This window comes from Culex quinquefasciatus, chromosome 1 (genome assembly GCF_015732765.1).
Source record: "Culex quinquefasciatus strain JHB chromosome 1, VPISU_Cqui_1.0_pri_paternal, whole genome shotgun sequence".
NCBI lineage: Eukaryota > Metazoa > Arthropoda > Insecta > Diptera > Culicidae > Culex > Culex quinquefasciatus.
This window is the reverse complement of record NC_051861.1, coordinates 68,619,489-68,635,439: the sequence shown is the minus strand read 5'-3', so window position 1 is coordinate 68,635,439 and position 15,951 is coordinate 68,619,489. Positions and strand designations below refer to the sequence as shown.

Genomic DNA, 15,951 nt, shown 5'->3' with positions numbered 1-15,951 from the left:
TGATCTGGACAACGTCCACCGGTAGCAAACTTCCGTCCTGGCGAAGTTGCTGGAATAATTCCAGACTGAAACTAACGTCATCAATCGCCGAGTTAATCGGGTAGTTCTGGTGGCCGTGAGCGACGGGACAAGGCATCGCGGACAGTCCTTCGACGTCCGAGCAATCCGCGTCGTACTCCACTTCTTGCCATTCCACTTTGTTCGTCAAATTCGTCATGATCGTGTATTGTTTTTTTCTCGTCATTGTGTGTGATTTTGTTCGACCAGCGCGCAGCGTAATAGTCGTCAATTTTTAATTAGCGCTCATCGTCAATCCGGGGATGGGTAATTGTGCATTGTGCTGTCTTGTTATTGTGTTCAGGTGTATGTGAGGGTTCACGATCTTAATGTTTTATGTTTCATGTTCATTTCAATCGGCTCGCGACAAACACAAATTGCCCAAAACCACGAATTTTTCGTTGCTTTCAACGGTTATGGAAAGAATTGCGTAGGGGCAATAACTCTCAATCGTTTTAAGCCACTTTTGGGGGGCACTAACACAAATTTTCCACAGGGGAGGGATAGTGTGCAGATGGAGAAAGCCGTACTGAAAGTACGGATCCCTGCCACCTCCCGAAGGAAAAATCCTTAGATTTTTAACCCGCCGGTAAACCTGAATCGCTTTTCGCTGAACTTTCCGCTAGAAAGCCAATTGAAACTTATGACTTTGGTCAGTTATCAAGGACGGCTAGCTCAGTCCTTTCCAGGACAAAAGACCATCAACTCAAAGGTAGTCGTAGACCAAAGCTACTGACTACTCATCACTCAGGGTCGGCACGAACTACTAGGCGGATTCAGGTAAATACGGAAGGAAATAAAAATCACGGAACCACACTTTTCTAAATAAAACGTGTAATTATGTATTTCGTGTATTTGTGTGTGGGGGTGTTAGTGTAAAGCACTTCTGGAACCAACGTACCGATCTGCTGCAGGTGATCCTCCTGACTCCTCTACGAAGGCCGGTCACAGGAGCGTCCTCGACTGTGCCGCCGGAACTCCAAAGGGGGGGGGGGTCCGTTGCATCCAAATGACGGTTGATGGCTGGTGCTGCTGAACCGGAACTCTTGAGCTGCTGGGCTGGGTTACGCAGAGGTAGGCCAAGCGGGCGTTGCTGGTCCTACTTACGTCAGACGTCTTCCCTCAGTGGCGTATTCGGTGGACCCGGCACCTGGCCGATCTGGTCCCACCGAGAGGGGAAATCTCCTTGGTGGTTATGGCGCCCCGCGCCAGAGATGCTGATGGTCCTATTACTGTTAGGTGCAGGCAACGGCTCCTCCGCGCTTATAGGCCTGGACCGACCGAAACCCGTACGTCGTCGAGTCGAGCGGACTGGTGACTTCCGCCAAGCACTTCCACTTCCGGAAGGCCAAGGTGTGAACAGCACAAAGAACGGCACTGTCACTTGTCGACCTCGACTGATCGCACGGACGTCTGTCCAGAAAAGAGGCCGATCCTTCGAATCGGCTGGCAAAGTAGACTTCTCCCTCCTAACCTTTTCCAGAGGGAAAATCCACCATTTTCCAGACCCACCCATTTTTGATGCAGTCTCGACGCAGCGCTGTCGAGCCTGTCTTATTGGCAGCGGTACGCAAATCCCTCCGCTGCTATTGTAGGGTGTAGTGTTGTATGATGGGGAATTATATTGAAAAGTGAAGGTTCGTTCAAGAACTGTGACCAACGGTTACAAAAAAATCACCAAATTTTTTTTACCGTGTATCATTTTTTTCCAGTGTAGTCCATATCCATACCTACAACTTTGCAGAAGACACCAAATCGATCAAAAAATTCCTTCAAAAGATACAGATTTTTGAATTTTCAAACATCATTTTTGTATGGACAGCTGCCAAATTTGTATGGAAAATTATATGGACAAACTAATGATGCAAAATGGCTTCTTTGGGGATACCGAAGCCACCAAAAAAGTTTCAGTCGGATTAAAAAATACAAAAATTAAAATTGAAGAAAAAAGACCGATTTCGTAGAGAATTGCTCAACTATGCTTTGCTTTAAAATGACTTGAAACCCAAAAATGTTGAAGCTGATTTTCAATATTATTTTATGTACCCACTAAGATTTTTTTTTTAAACGTTGAAAATTCTCTAAGTCGGGATAACCAAATACTTTGAAAAACGAGTTAATCGCCATATTATTGAATTTTGGTGAATTTAAATCCAGTTTCATTTTAATAACACTTATTTTTCAATCTTGTTATTTTTCAAAGTTTCAAGAACTTCAAGCACAGGCCGTTCATCAATGACAAATGCATTCGATGCAGCCGTCCCCTAACATGACAGTTTTCGTGAGTTACGCGTATTCACCGACAGATGGCGAGTGGGCCTTGTCGGAGTCCGCCCAATAAATACGCAACTCAAAATTTGCACGGGAAACTTTTTTTTCGTAACGGCTTTCGTGGCCCGCTCACTTCAACTGTTCTAGACTAATATTTGAACGTGGCGTATCTCTAAACAAGTTTTTTAAGAAAATGAGCTAAAAATGTAGTAATCCAGCTGCGTGTAAAAGGCCTGGGTGTAAAATAAATATTGCATTATTTTATGAAATTCTGTGTAATATTACACCCTGAAATATGTATGGGGATCTGTGAAGGTCAAAAGGTGAGGTATTGTGAGCTGCACAACATGGCGTTCTTAACTCAATTTGGCCCAAAATGCACGTACGACAAGTTAGCACGATGGCGACGAAGTGACTTCAAGTAAGAGGGGGAGATACAGATTTTTGAATTTTCATACATCATTTTTGTATGAACAGCTGCCAAACTTGTATGGAAAATTACATGGACAAACTAATGATGCAAAATGGTTTCTTTGGGCATACCGAAGGCACCAAAAAAGTTTCAGTCGGATTAAAAAAAAAAAAACAAAAAATAAATAAATGACCGAAATCTGAGAGAACTGTTATTCTTTGTTTTGATATGTATAGAAAACACATACCATTTATTTAAAAAAAATGTGCACGCAATCACGGTGCACTTTATCGATCTAATTTTGCTGGGCGACATAGGACGCCGTCTATTTTTAGACGATGACTCAGCACCGAGCTCAGCACTTTTACACTCTTGCGCTTAAAAAAAACAGGTGGCAGCACGATGTAACGCCACGTCCCTATATTGCTTGCGCGCGAAGTCAACAGAAAGGCCAAACGCAGTAAATTGGGCGATCCCACAATAGATCTAACTACTGGTCGAGGTGGTAGATTACTCAGGCAGGAAAAAAATTATCGTTACACTATTTTTACAATCAATTGTTTATATGTACCACCGTGTACGCACGAGAGCAAGCAGCAGTGAAGTGCTCTATCGTTTTTTTCGGATTTTTTTCGCTGTAATTGATTGTGATCACCCGCGAGTTTGCTTTTCCAGCATGCCAAAGGCCGGCCGTGGCCGTGGCAGTTCGAGTTCGGCCTCGAAAAACCCTCGGAGTTGGTCTACCGGCCGTGTGCAAAAAGGGTAAACAAACCAACGCCGTGTCGACCGCCATCGCGCAGGGGTGCGTGAGCGCAGACGGTATCGACAAAAAGTATTTTCGTCCCGGATATGTTCCGACATCACCAGTGCGAACCCGTTCAGGTACTTCCGGTGCCACGACCAACACGTCAACATGTGCCAACATTCCCATCAGGAACGAGTTCCAGAAGCTGAGCAACGACGAAGAAAACAACAATAACAACACCGACGGTAGCAGCACTACCGACGACGACGAATACGATGGACGTGCACGGAAGAAAGTGTCGACGTCATAAACGAACAATTCTCCAAAGGAACGTAGACCACCTCCAATTTTTGTTTTGGACACGTTGGCGGACGATATTGACGAGTTGCTGGAAGGCCTCGGATATTGTCTGAAAATCGGTAAGTTGTCAGTGCAAGTCTACACATTCGACAAAAAGAACTTCAGCCCGGTTGTGGAGAAATTAAAGAGTAAAAACTTTAAGTTCTACACATTCGACCCCGTGCAGAAGACAGCTGTTAAGGTCGTCTTACAGGGGTACCAAGACCGCCCGATCTCCGACCTCAAGAAGGACCTCTCGCGGAAGACAACAGTCACAGGTACACACTCTCTGTACCTGTTGTACTTCGACCGCGGCAACGTCAAGATTCAAGACCTGCGGCGAAATAAGGCGTTGAACGGGTTTTGGGTAAACTGGCGGTTCTACTCAAAGAACTCGTCGGACGTAGCACAATGCCACCGTTGCCAGAAATTCGGCAACGGATCGCGGAACTGCAACCTCCCGCCCGCTGTGTGAAGTGCAGTGAATCACACTTTTCTGAGGCTTGTGCACTGCCGTGCAAGGTGGACCTGGGAGACAAGGCAGAGCAAACCAAGGCGCGCAACAAGTGCGCCAACTGTGGAGGTAACCATACCAGCAACTACCGTGGATGCAGCGCAAGAAAAACTACCTCGAGGAGCAGGAAAAGAGGAAGAAGAAAGCAGCAGCGTTCCACACGCCTCAGCGAAGTACGAGCGTAACCGTGCCGGCAGCTGTTCATCGTACGGTTCCCAACTGGTTGGGGGCGTTCGTTCGCCAGCGTGGTTGCTGCCGTAAGCGGCAATGTGGCCCAGCAAGAAGTTACCGGGGAAGATCTATTTACCCTGCCAGAGTTCTTTGCTCTCACAGGGGAGATGATGACGCGGTTTCGGACCTGCCGTAACAAGGCGGAGCAATTCCTGGCCCTTGGGGAGCTGATGATCAAGCACATCTATAAAGGATAAAAAACTGTTATCTAGTTGTAACCTTTTTCCATTTCTATCCCCTTTCTCTTGCAATTTTAGTAAGTTTTTTCTAAAGTTTTCTTACACCGTGATACCGTTATTTATAAGCAATAATTGTTCCAAAATGGATTATAATGTAACACACAGCTGAAAGGAACTCCAAAACTCTGTAATGTACCTCGAAAGAACTTATTGTACCGTCAGTGGGGGTGACATTGGGTCTGGGGGTTGAGATTGGGTCAAAGTGATTTTTACGGATTTTACCATTTCTCAGGTTATTCTCAATGAAACTGAATTTTGTTAAAAGGGTTGTGTAGGGGACATCTTAAGATGACTTCGCTGAAAAAATCTCGTTCCTAGAACAAATCCTGTTATTTTAGCAGATGTCTAAAGTTGGGGTACGTTTTTGGCCAAAAATTACCTCTCGAAAAACCATTTTTCTAATATTTTTGTTAGAATAGCTCGAAAATTACCCAAATGTTCGAAAATCTCCACTTTAAACATTGTAGCGTGTCAATACGATTCCCTCGAACAAGAAACACTGTTGGATGACTTGTTTTTACCATATCGTTGTATTTGAGCATAATTTTAGTTTCATTTTACCCAATGTCACCCTCTCTAAGGGGTGAGATTGGGTCAATTTTCAAACTATTGGCATTTAAGGTAGTGTTCATCAAAATCCACCATATTTTGGAAAAATGTTAATAAACTATCTTGGAACAAATCTACGTTGAAAGATTTTCGATGTTATTTAAATTGTTTTTGTTATTAAGAAATTACGAGAGGTGTATCGTTTTTGACCCATAGTCACCCCCACTGACGGTATCTTGATTATTCACCAATAAAACCGAATTGAATTAAACAATCAATTGTTTAAAAAAGTGCGTTTAGGGATACTTGATCCCTGGATTTTTACAGTCACTGGAATCAGCCTCAAGGTCAATTAATTATTTTAGTTTTTCGTACATGGTATTGTTATATATAAAATCAAAAGTTTGGTTGATTAAGAAGCATTTTGCTTATAATTTCTTCAAAATGAAGGAGAGTCAAGTTACCCCTAACATTTTGAAAATGATCCGATGAGATCATCTGTTTAAATACCCTTATCAGCCAAACATAGTTGAATGTTTAAGCCTTCGATTCATGCACCAAGTTCAAAGTTTTGTGAGAGAGTAACAGATATATGTGCGATACAAAAGAAGGGGATCAAGACTCCCCACTCTCCCCTATACATTTCATATTGTATTGGTATCTATGTAAACTTTTTCTTGCTCTATTTGTTATCATTTGCACACATAATTTCCTAGCGACAGAACTCGACGATACACCAACTCAAACGGACTCGCGGCTCGCGAAACCTCAGAACACACAGATGCCGGTGTGCTATTTTATTCTATCTAGATAGGAATATCAGCAAGCTTAGTACAAAAGAGCACACTGGCATCGATGCATTCAATAAATGTTATTAGGTATGTGTTAAGTTTCCTTAAATTCTATTGCACAGTTTAAGAACTTACCAGCGAAGTATGCCAGCATTGCAGTTAGTACCACGGAGAGCAATATTAAGGCAATACTAAAACATTTCCAAGAACATCGATGCTGACACCGTTTGTCAATATGAAACCTGGAAATATAAAATGAATAAATTTGTAATTGTTATAAAAACATATATGTCTCGGGTTAGTTTGCAACAGGTCCTGCCATTTGCCAAAGCTGTTCTTCAATCGTATCTCTGTCAAAATACGAATCAAATATTTGAAAAATGCCTTAAATTATGCATTTGCACGTTCTTCAAATGCTCTTAACCTAAAAACAATGATAATTCAGTTTGTTTTAGAGAAAATTGCAAACAAGTGCTGGAGGTCGTGATAACTGATAATACCTTTTACCAACTATCCCGAGGTTGATGATATCTTGGCCCATTTTTGAAAATATGTTATTCAAAGAGCTGAGAATTTTTTTCTCAAAATTTCCTTTTTGGACATTAAAAATGGGACAAACATGATAAAATGAAATTTCGAGTACAAAAATAATATGCCTAATATTTCAAAAGGATCAGAAATTGCGTTCCAAACTAGTTTAAACTATTAGGCTTGATTAACAAAAAGATAATATGTTATTCGATGGATTGGATATTTTCACATAAATTTCTGTTCGTGCGTGTGGTCAGTTTGGGGGATTTTGCACACTATTTTTAACATTGTTTTCAATTACGTGAGTAAAACAGTTTTATGGCGCAGCCGTTTTTTACAAAACAAGGTCTTCTGTATTCGACCGTTAATTGCTGACTAAAATCTAAAATCCATCGTACATCGGAGGCTGGCAGGGAGAGAACAATAGAGCGAAGTTTCCCACTGCTCTCCTCTGGTTCTGATCAGAGATGGATCAGGGACGGTGTGGGAAAGACAGGAACAGTGAACAGTGTGATAGGAAATTCCAACGAAAAATCCATTCTAGCGAAACAAAGACCCCCAAAACGGTGTTTTTTTATTATAGAGACTTTACACCATTGTGCATTCATCTCTTCAAGGAAGATAGTGAAAGAGGAAAGATTACAGAGTTTAAAATCACTTCAATAATTATTACTATGCCTTTTTTCTAACGATTTCTGTCTATGTTTCAAATATTTAGCGGAATATTTAAAGAGTGAATTATCAAGTTCTTCTAGTTTATCTTCGTCCTCTTCTTCCAGGGATTTTGAAGTTATCTCACAACACTTTTTCTTATAATATTTTGCTTTTATGACATCTTCATCTTCTTCATCTGTTTCTTCTGCAGTCATTTCTCTTCGTTTTTTTGTTAGTTCGTCTTCCGCGTCCAAATATGCCTGTAAGCGCTTTCGGCGGCGGGTGTGCTTAGAAAGCACGGTCTCGAATCCATCGTTGTTTTCTTCGTCAATTTCACTTGTTTCCATTGCATTTTGTTCTGGTTTACTATTGCTGCTTTTACTGCTGCTGCTGCTTGGTTCGGGTTCAATCGGTTGTGTACTGCTTTTTTGGTTCACCTTTTTAGTTGAATCCGCACATTTTTTGTTCTTTGCTTTGAGTTTGCAAAGCGATTTTTTGCCTATAATCGTCACTGTTGCAGCAGCAGTGATTGATTTCGGCGTTGGCTGTTTCAGCAACATCCGCAGGGTCCGAACTCCATTTGGGATTCCTGGGAAGAAGTTAATCCAGCGGTCTTTGGTGATGGTCAAAATTTCGCCGTATTTACTCATCACTTTTACTACGTCATCATTGCTTATGCCTAGAGGTAGGTCAAGCACACGAACTTCCGTAGCGTTGTTGTCCAGGTAAATCGGGATTTTGCAACCCTGATATACCAGAGGTTTGTCGATGATGGACGAGGCCACTGCTGAGTCGGCGAACTGCAACACGGCTATTCTTCTTCTATTGCATATTTGCAATGCTCGCAAGTTTTCTTGGTTTACTTGAAGGTCTGCCAGGAATTTTTTTACAAGCTTCGGGCCTGGTTGGGTTTGGAGTTGACAAAAATCCAGAACCACACTTTTTTGTCTACGGTGCACATTTTAAAAAAAGCGGCGACGCGCACACAAACTGCGGACTGGCGTTGATAATGCGACTTGTAAGGTCGGCGGTTACTTTGCAACTGAAAACGGTGTTATACCCACTCCAAAATGTTTATTTAGCATTTCTATGGTTATATATTGGCATTTAGTTAAATTGAAAGTTTGCGAAATTAAGTATAGAATTCCAGAGTTATATAAACTTTTATACTAAGTAGTTAGTAAACTTTGTATTCAATCCAAATTATTTTTTTAATCAGTCAAGGATGCCTATTTGGAGTTGGGAGACTGGATTTATAATGATTTGTCAACAAATAACATTATTTATGTTAATTTTTCGAAAGGTGTACAAACTTTTTTTGCACCATTTTTTTATTTCTGTAATAGTATTTGTTATATAACTTTTTATAGAAATCATCTTTTCATGAGCTTTTTATACCAAAATGTTCGGCATGAGTTTCTGAACAAAACGTAGTACTAGGTTTCTGTCAAACTTTAAATTGTTTACATGTTTTATCACAAAATGTGCATAGTGCCCAAGGGGTGTAAATACTGTTTTTACATACTGTATGGGTCATTCTCAAGCTCGCAAAGTAGTTGCGAAGACCCGTCTTCGATTTGCGTGAAATTTTCTCCTTAGGGGTAATTTTAGTATCTTAGCAATTCTCTCCGCTAACCACCGCACCACGAGGCCCTGCGGTATTCCCAAAGAAGCCATTTTGCATCATTAGTTTGTCAATACAGTCATGCCTCGGTTTTGCACGCCTCGGTTTTGCACTGCCCCGGTTTTGCACCGTTCAGCTGCCTCGGTTAAGCACGGCCCAGTGCTTAACTGAAGCACAGAGCTTATGGGATTTTGGCTATTTGGGAGACATTGGCTATAATTCTATGAATAATCATGCAAACATCAAAAAATTATAGTGTTTTGGAATCGGGATGATGTCAGCTATCCATTAAAATTATTATTTCATGAATTTTTTTTACAAATATACGTATTTTTCCTGTATTTTGAAAATGCATATTTTTTCTCTAAAGAAACCAAAAATATATTGTTATTGCAATATGGGTATCAAATGATCAGTTTTTTCATACATTTTGGATGGAACAATAACATTTTTAGAAAATACTCAAAATTTTCACAAAACTACGTATTTTTGAAAAAAATGCTCAAAATTTCCATTTTTACAATATGGGTATCAAACGATCGGGATTTTTTCATACATTTCAAATTTTTAGAAAATACTCAAAATTTTCACAAATCTACGTATTTTCGAAAAAAAATATTCAAAATTTCCGTTTTTACAATGTGGGTATCAAACGATCAGGATTTTTTCATACATTTCGAATGTAATAACAACATTTTTAGAAAATACTCAAAATTTTCATAAAACTACGTATTTTCGAAAAAAAAATACTCAAAATTTCAATTTGCACAATATGGGAGTCAAACGATCGGGATTTTTTCATACATTTCGAATGTAATAACATTTTTTTTTTAAAATGCTAAATTTTTTCACAATACTACGTATTTTCGAAAAAAATACTCAAAATTTCAATTTTTACCCATCATACGATCGGGATTTTTTGATACATTTCGAATGTAATAACAATATTTTTTGAAAATACTCAAATTTTTTACAAAACCACGTATTTTCGAAAAATACTGAATTTTTTTTTTAAATATGGGTATCAAATGATCGGAATTTTTTCATACATTCCGAATGTAATAACAACATTTTTAGAAAATACTCAAAATTTTCACAATACTACGTATTTTCGAAAAAAATACTTAAAATTTCCGTTTTTACAATGTGGGTATCAAACGATCGGGATTTTTTCATACATTTCGAATGTTAAAACAACATTTTAAGAAAATACACATAATTATCACAAAACTACGAATTTTCGAAAAAAATACTAAAAATTTCCGTTTTTACAATGTGGGTATCAAACGATCGGGATTTTTCATACATTTCGAATATAAGAACAATATTTTTGAAAATACTCCAAATTTTCACAAAACTACGTAATTTCGAATTACAATTTCAATTTTTAAATATGGGTATCAAACGATCGGGATTTTTATACATTTCGAATGCAATAACAATATTTTTATAAAATACTCAAAATTTTTACAAAATTACGCATTTTCGAAAAAAAATACTCAAAATTTCTGTTCTTACAATATTACCTTTTAATTTAAATTGAAGCATAGTCTCAATCTTCCTGTTCAGCGGATTTCGCCAGAATGCAACGACGATGATCACGATACCAAATGAACACAAAGCGATTTAAATGTACTGTTTTCAGGCTGGAATAGATAACAAACTGTCACACGTAGCACTACGGTGGTTTGAGATATCTAGAATCTCAAGGGCCTCAGTGGTACAATTGGCTGTGCGTCTCAGTACTAATGAGGTGGTTGCGGGTTCAAGTCCCGTCGTCCCTTAGAAAAATCGGACACATGACGATACAAAGATACTCATATTGTAAAAAACAGAAATTTGGGGTATTTTTTTCGAAAAAAACGCAGTTTTGTGAAAATTTGGATATTTCCACAAATTTGTGTTATAACTTTTGAAATGTATCAAAAAAATCCCGCACATTTGATAACTCTTGTGAAAAACAGAAATTTTGACTATTTTTTTTCAAAAATACGTAGTTTTGTGAAAACTTTGAGTATTTTCACTTTTATTAAACTGTTATTAAAACTTTCGAAATGTATGAAAAATCCCGATCGTTTATTACCCTCACTGTAAAAACGGAAATTTTGAGTACCTTTTTTCAAAAATTCGTAGTTTTGTGAAAATTTTGAGTATTTTCTAAAAATGTTGTTATTAAATTTGAAATGTATGAAAAAATCGCGATCGTTTGATACCCATATTGTAAAAATTGAAATTATGAGTTTTATTTTTTCAAAAATACGTAGTTTTGTGAAAATTTGGAGTATTTTCAAAAAATATTGTTATTACATTCGAAATGTATCAAAAAATCCCGATCGTTTGATACCCATATTGTGAAAATTGAAATTTTGAGTATTTTTTTCGAAAATACGTAGTTTTGTGAAAATTTTGAGTATTTTCTAAAAATGTTGTTATTACATTCGAAATGTATGAAAAAATCCCGATCGTTTGATACCCACATTGTGAAAACGAAAATTTTGAGTATTTTTTCGAAAATACGTAGTTTTATGAAAATTTTGTGTATTTTCTAAAAATGTTGTTATCTTATTCGAAATGTATGAAAAAATCCCGATCGTTTGATGCCCTCATTGTAAAAGCGGAAATTTTGAGTACTTTTTTTCGAAAATTCGTAGTTTTGTAAAAAATTTGAGTATTTTCTAAAAATGTTGTTATTACATTCGAAATGTATGAAAAAATCCCGATCGTTTGATACCCATATTGTAAAAATAGAAAATTTGAGTATTTTTTCGAAAATACATAGTTTTGTGAAAATTTTGATTATTTTCTAAAAATGTTATTATTATATCCAAAATGTATGAAAAAAACCTGATCATTTGATACCCATATTGCAATAACAATATATTTTTGGTTTCTTTAGAGAAAAAATATGCATTTTCGAAATACAGGAAAAATACGTATTTTTGTGAAAACTTTCATGAAATAATAATTTTAATGGATAGCTGACATCATCCCGATTCCAAAACACTATAATTTTTTGATGTTTGCATGATTTTTCGTACGATTAAAGCCAATGTCTCCCATATAGCCAAAATCCCATAAGCTCTGTGCCTCGGTTATGCACGCCTCGGTTTTGCATCCCCCATATGCGGTGCTAAACCGAGGCACGTCTGTATAATTTTCCATACAAAAATGATGCATGCAAATTCAAAAATCTGTATCTTTTAAAGTAATTGTTTGATCGATTTGGTGTCTTCGGCAAAGTTGTAGGTTTGGATAAGGACTACACTGAAAAAATTATACATCGTAAAAATTTTTTAGTGATTTTTTATTTAACTTTTTGTTACTAAAACTTAATTTGCAAAAAATCACTATTTTTATTTTTTTATATTTTTTGATATGTTTTAGGGGACATAAAATGCTAACTATTCAGTAATTTCCAGGTTGTCTTTGACCGAGTTATCAATACAGATTTTTGTTTAAATTGAAATACTGGTCGCAAAAATTTTTAACTTCATTTTTCGATGCAAATTTGCAATCAAAAAGTACTCCAGTGAAACTTTTATAAAGTGCACCGTTTTCAAGCTAAAGCCATTTTTAGGTAACATTTTTGAAAATAGTAGCAGTTTTTATTTTTTTAAATTAGTGCACATGTTTGCCCACTTTTGAAAAAACTATTTGTGAAAAGCTGAAAAAATTCTCTATATTTTGCTTTTTTGAACTTTGTTGATACGACCCTTAGTTGCTGAGATATTGCCATGCAAAGGTTTAAAAACGGCAAAAAAATCAACTTTTTCACAAAACTGCGATAACTTTCAAATTTTAGCGATGACCTATACATCTTTGGGTACCAACATTTTTGTAATTAAAATACGCAACGTTTGGTACCCTAACATGTAAAGGTCATCGCTGAAATTTAAAAGTTATCGCAGTTTTAGTGATAATATTGATTTTTTTTTATGATTTCGTCATTTTCCTGTGTTTACTCAGTGTTTATTTTCAAAAAATCATATCTCGGCAACGTACGGTTCAACATCGCTAAATTTTTTTAAATGTATTGTGAAATTTTTCGAGGAATCCGATAAAAATATTTTCAGACATAGGCTCTTTGGTCCAGACACGGCCAAAACGCCATTTTTTAGTTTTCATACGGCTTTTTCAGATGTTAAGCTAGATTTTTGAAACTTCTTACTATTTTTTTCAAATAGTCAAACTCATACCCTTTCTTTTGCGTCTATGACTGCTAAAATCGGATGAAATGACGCGGAGATTTGATTTTTTGAAAAAAGTGGTTTTTGCGAAAAATGACGAAAATTGCCATTTTTCGAATCACCCTAGCACGATGTAGGTCACCCTAATTGTCAAATAAAAAATACGGGTCTAATTATTTTAGCCAAGGAACCCCCAGAAAAATGTTGAGCCCTATCGGTGAACTTTAGGCTCTTTTCAAATGGAATTGCTGTATATATAAACAAATGTGTTTTTTTGCAAATCAAGTTTTAGTGACAAAAAGTTAAATTAAAAACTAACTTAATCCACCTATGTGGTTGATGCCTTCCTCACTTTTTACCAACAATTGGTAATAAGAGTGGTTTGGACACATATTTCAGCTATTTTTTTTAGATTCAGAAAACTAAGTACACAGATATAATTTAGGAGGTCATAACTCGAGACAGGGTTGCCAGATCTTCAATGTTGTGGACTCGTTGGGAAGGTCTCTTGATTACCTAACCAACGATGGGTCGGATGATGGATCCGGACATCGTTTACATGCATATAAATGAGATCCGGATATATGTGAAAACACATTTTTATACATAACTTTTGAACTAGTTATCAAAACTTCAAACAATTCAATAGCGATGTATGGGACCCTAAACCAAGTCGAATGCACCTGGTTTGGTCAAAATTGGTTCAGCCAGTGGTGAGAAAACTCTTTGAGAATTTTGGTCACATACATACATACACACACACATACACACACACACACAGACATTTGTTCAGTTTTCGATTCTGAGTCGATATGTATACATGAAGGTGAGTATTTGAGCATTTAATAAAAAGTTCATTTTTAGAGCAGGATTATAGCCTTACCTCAGTGAGGAAGGCAAAATCACCAAACAAATTTTTACGTTGTATCATTACAACTTTGTCGACGACACTAAATCGATAAAAAAAAATCCTTCAAAAGATATAGATTTTTGAATTTTCATACATCAAACTAATGATGCAAATTGGCTTCTTTGGGCATACCGAAGGCACCAAAAAAGTTCCAGCCACCTTAAAAACTAAATTCATTGAAATATTCAAAATCATTAGAACGAGTAAACTACGAACTGTATTTCAAGATGAATGCTCCAAGCGTTCTTACTTGTTCCTGGCGAGTTTTGCAACCACGCAGTGTTGTTGTCATCTCGATTAAAATGTTCAAAAGTTCTTGTGTTGAAAACTGTCTTCATCCGTTGATGCTGATTGGTTTTCCTCGGTTGCTGACTGAAGCCTGGAGGAGTTGTATTCTCTGCAACTTTTTGCCGCGAATTCAACGGCAATGGCTGCAGATTTAGAACCACTCGAGCAGATCGTGCTCCTGGTGACGCCTAAGCAGGAAAATCCACGTCCGTGAAAGCTGATGGTGTTTTGCGACGATTTGATTGGTGCCTCGTCGTCGCTTGCTGCCGAATTTTTACAAACTCAGCTCGTTTTGGGCAGTTCCGATTCTTGGTCGAATGGTTGCCCCCACAGTTGAAGCATTAGACTTCGATGTTCGTTGATTGTGTGCTCACCTCCGCAGGTTGCACAACGACTCTTGATGGAACAGTTCCTTCCACCAAGTCCAAACTGCAAGCAGTTCGAACATTGTGTCACGTCACGGTGCACTGGACGATAATGTTCCCAAGTCACGATGATGTTGAAAATTGCCCGAACTGCCTTCAGCTCAGACGGCTTTGTTGTAAAACTTTTTTCCAATTTTCCAAATTTCCAAATCGTCACAATTCCAAGCTGAAAGTTATTGAAAACATGTCTTTTTTCGAATGTTCAAAAATTTATTGAGCCGTGCGGAGGGCGTCTCAAGACATCTAAAAATGAACCTCATACCAGAATTACCCTTTAGAATAATGTGTCACGCAAATTGAAGAGGGATAAGGGCAACATTTTTTAATTTGGTGTGATTTGGCAGAAAATGACCCATCTTAATTCGTGTCGATCACATCTAGGGTTTTTAAATGTAAAATTGTTCTCTTGCGTGATCAATTTTATGTTAACATTGAAAATCGGACTGTTCTGTGTTGCCAAGCTATCGTCAGTTAACACTGGAACGCCCAACGCATGTCTAACTTACGCGGACGCCCAAGCCTCCCAAAAAAGTTGGAACGGTAACTTCAACTCGCTGGTTCTTGGACATGACTAAACCAATCGGACGTTTCTTTATTCTATTGATTTGTAAGGATGTCTAGATGATCATAGATCTTTGCAGAACTCAATTTGATCAAATCTGTAATTTTTGCGATCAAAATCATCGTTCCAACTAATTTTAAACGACTGCCTCCGCGGAATTTTTTGTTACACCCGAAACATATTTTAATAATTTAAGCTAAATAATCAGAATAATGTCAAGACAGCAGTGCTGTTAAACGTTAATTAACGTTAACGCGTCCGTTAATCGTTAAAATTAACGAGAACGCGAACGGAGCCTACGTTGATCTTAACGAGAACGTGAACGGAGCACGTTAATTCACGTCGTTAATTAACGTCGTTAATCAACGCGTTAATCCTTCTGAGGCCCCGACTTTGAGGGCCTGTATCTCCCAAACGGTAACATCTAGCGGGTTACTTCCAGTTGCATTTTACGGGCATTAACAGTGACTATGAGTTCCCGGTGAGGTTATTTGTCCAAAGTTACCACCGGTTCGGCAACCCGGAACATCCAACAAGCATGTTTTTTAAGGCTTTTGTCATTCAATCGACATTTGAGCCAATGTTATGAAACGTTGTTTGTAGTACATAGGTACACTGACTA

General features: G+C 37.7%; 1 protein-coding gene across 11 annotated transcripts in view; it reads right to left on the bottom strand.

Moving 5' to 3' along the window:
• Positions 1-15,951, bottom strand: part of LOC6044003 (teneurin-a) — a 318,915-nt gene that overhangs the window by 126,390 nt on the left and 176,574 nt on the right. For all 11 annotated transcript variants that reach the window (XM_038249800.1, XM_038249801.1, XM_038249802.1 and 8 more), the window contains one exon: positions 6,284-6,390. In XM_038249800.1, coding sequence (XP_038105728.1) covers positions 6,284-6,390 — 107 coding nt within the window. The remainder of the gene's footprint in view (positions 1-6,283; positions 6,391-15,951) is intronic.